This window comes from Tachysurus fulvidraco, chromosome 20 (assembly GCF_022655615.1).
Source record: "Tachysurus fulvidraco isolate hzauxx_2018 chromosome 20, HZAU_PFXX_2.0, whole genome shotgun sequence".
NCBI classification, from domain to species: domain Eukaryota; kingdom Metazoa; phylum Chordata; class Actinopteri; order Siluriformes; family Bagridae; genus Tachysurus; species Tachysurus fulvidraco.
This window is the reverse complement of record NC_062537.1, coordinates 22,093,076-22,095,678: the sequence shown is the minus strand read 5'-3', so window position 1 is coordinate 22,095,678 and position 2,603 is coordinate 22,093,076. Positions and strand designations below refer to the sequence as shown.

Here is a 2,603-nt window from a genome sequence, read left to right as displayed (position 1 = left end):
TAGAGGCCTTCGAGTAGTTTGGTAGAGTGCTCATGATTAAAGATTAGTAGGGTGCTCATTAGGAAGCGTTAGTAGCTATGCCCGTACCCATCGCTTATCTTCTTCTCGAATGCTTGCTTTTTTTTCCACCCTCGACACTCCATCAGCTCCATTGACAGAGTGTGTCTGTCTCTGTGGGTGTGTGTGTGGGAGTGTGTCTTTGTGTGTATGTGTGTGTGTGTGTTTGTGTGTTTCTGTCTCTGTGTTTCTGTCTCTGTGTTTGGCTGTGTGCGTGTCTGTGTGTGTCTGAGTGTCTCTGTCTCTGTGGGTGTGTATGTGCGCGTGTGTCTGTGTGTGTGTCTGAGTGTCTCTGTCTCTGTGGGTGTGTCTGTCTGTGGGAGTGTGTCTTTGTATGTCTGTGTGTGTGTGTGTGTTTGTGTGTTTCTGTCTCTGTGTTTGGGTGCGCGTGTGTCTGTGTGTGTGTCTGAGTGTCTCTGTCTCTGTGGGTGTGTGTGTGTGAGTGTGTCTTTGTATGTGTGTGTGTGTGTTTGTGTGTTTCTGTCTCTGTGTTTGGGTGCGCGTGTGTCTGTGTGTGTGTCTGAGTGTCTCTGTCTCTGTGGGTGTGTCTGTCTGTGGGAGTGTGTCTTTGTATGTCTGTGTGTGTGTGTGTGTGTGTTTGTGTGTTTCTGTCTCTGTTTGGGTGCGTGTGTGTCTGTGTGTGTGTCTGAGTGTCTCTGTCTCTGTGGGTGTGTATGTGCGCGTGTGTCTGTGTGTATGTCTGAGTGTCTCTGTCTCTGTGGGTGTGTCTGTCTGTGGGAGTGTGTCTTTGTATGTCTGTGTGTGTGTGTGTGTGTTTGTGTGTTTCTGTCTCTGTGTTTGGGTGCGCGTGTGTCTGTGTGTGTGTCTGAGTGTCTCTGTCTCTGTGGGTGTGTATGTGCACTTGTGTCTGTGTGTGTGTCTGAATCTGGATCGGTCATGGGAGTTGTGGTCTGTGTTTGTGTGTGTGTGTGTGTGTGTGTGTGTGTGTGTGTGTGTGTGTCTGTGTGTGTGTACTGTATTATGTATAGAAGTGAAAAGCAGTTTATATTCTTTTTGTGTGTTTTCCTGTTCTGTCTGTTTATTTTTCTATTAGCTCACAGCACAGTCACAACATTTCTCCAGCCAGTGACTTTCCCACCAACACGATTTCTCTCTGGCTGAAAAACACATTTCCATTCTCTCGTCTTTGGAGCGTGACATAAATATGAAAGATCAACAAGTGTTCTATTTGTGAGTAAAATACGACAGCACTGTGGTGAAATAAATTAGTGCTGGTGGGCGATGTGTGTGTGCGTGTCCTGACACATGCAGGTGAGGTGTGTGTGTGCGGGTGCATAGAGGACTGGGCACGCTCAGTGTGACATCAGCGCCAGCAGCGTCTACATGCCCATATTTACACCAGCACATTAATGCTTCCAGACACTGGAGTCAACACAGTGCTTCTGCCATCACTGTCTATTCCAATACCTCTCTGTGTGTGTGTGTGTGTGTGTGTGTGTGTGTGTGTGTGTGTGTGTGTGTGTGTGTGTGTGTGTGTGTGTGTGTGTGTGTGTGTACACTTTCTAGTTGCTATAAAACCAGGTTTATGCATGTCGTTACTGTGTGTGTGTGCGTGTGTGTGTGTGTGTGTGACAAATACAATTGAATTTGATTTACATGAAAACAATCTGATGGATCTTGTTTTATCTCGTTAGCGTGTCAGTTATTGGTTCCTCTCGTTAACCTCGTTATCCTCCGCTTGTTCTTTAGATTGTTTACTACAATTTAATGGTTTATTTTTATTTCTACTCAGAATTCTGTATCACTGAGGTCATGAGGACAGGGTGTCTGGTCATGAGGACAGGGTGTCTGGTCATGAGGACAGGGTGTCTGGTCATGAGGACAGGGTGTCTGGTCATGAGGACAGGGTGTCTGGTCATGAGGACAGGGTGTCTGGTCATGAGCACAGGGTGTCTGGTCATGAGGACAGGGTGTCGGGTCATGAGGACAGGGTGTCGGGTCATGAGGACAGGGTGTCGGGTCATGAGGACAGGGTGTCGGGTCATGAGGACAGGGTGTCGATTCTGCTTTCTTCTCATGTTACAGAAGAGACGAAGGTGTCGAGCGAGGCTGTGTCTGAGTATCTAGAGAGCAAGAAGAAGTACGAAGAAATGAGGATGGAGAAGCTGAAGAAGGGTTCGAGCAGAGAGGCGCAGGTGAGTCGCAGTCTGTCTCAGTCCTGCAGGGGGCGCTGCACTTTCAAACAAACTGTAGCAGCATCACTGAAATTAGCTCTAATCTGCAGCGCCACCTGCTGGTGTGAAACTGTGCAGATCTTTTATTTTTCCGTGTGTGTGAGCGGAATAATCAGCGTCTCTGTTTCTCTTGTGTGTGAAGACGCTCTCTCTTCTGGACCGGTTTAAGTCCAAGCTGTCTACAGCTATCTCACAAACTCCAGACACGTCTGATGACCAGGAGCTTGGAGAGGACGATGATAAAGGATGGTGAGAAACAGATTTACTGTAACCCGTGTCAACATGGTGATGCCTCTTGTAGTCAGAGCACACACACACACTCACACACACTCACAGTGTAGTCCATGTACT

The 2,603-nt window shown here is 47.6% G+C and overlaps 1 protein-coding gene across 1 annotated transcript in view; it reads left to right on the top strand.

Annotated features, from left to right (window-relative positions):
- Positions 1–931: 931 nt before the first annotated feature.
- LOC125139773 (spliceosome-associated protein CWC27 homolog) overlaps positions 932–2,603 on the top strand; it is an 11,686-nt gene continuing 10,014 nt past the window's right edge. Inside the window, exons 1-2 of the mRNA XM_047805160.1 lie at positions 932–2,213; positions 2,395–2,501. Of these exons, the coding sequence (XP_047661116.1) occupies positions 2,169–2,213; positions 2,395–2,501 (152 nt within the window). The 5' untranslated portion in view covers positions 932–2,168. The remainder of the gene's footprint in view (positions 2,214–2,394; positions 2,502–2,603) is intronic.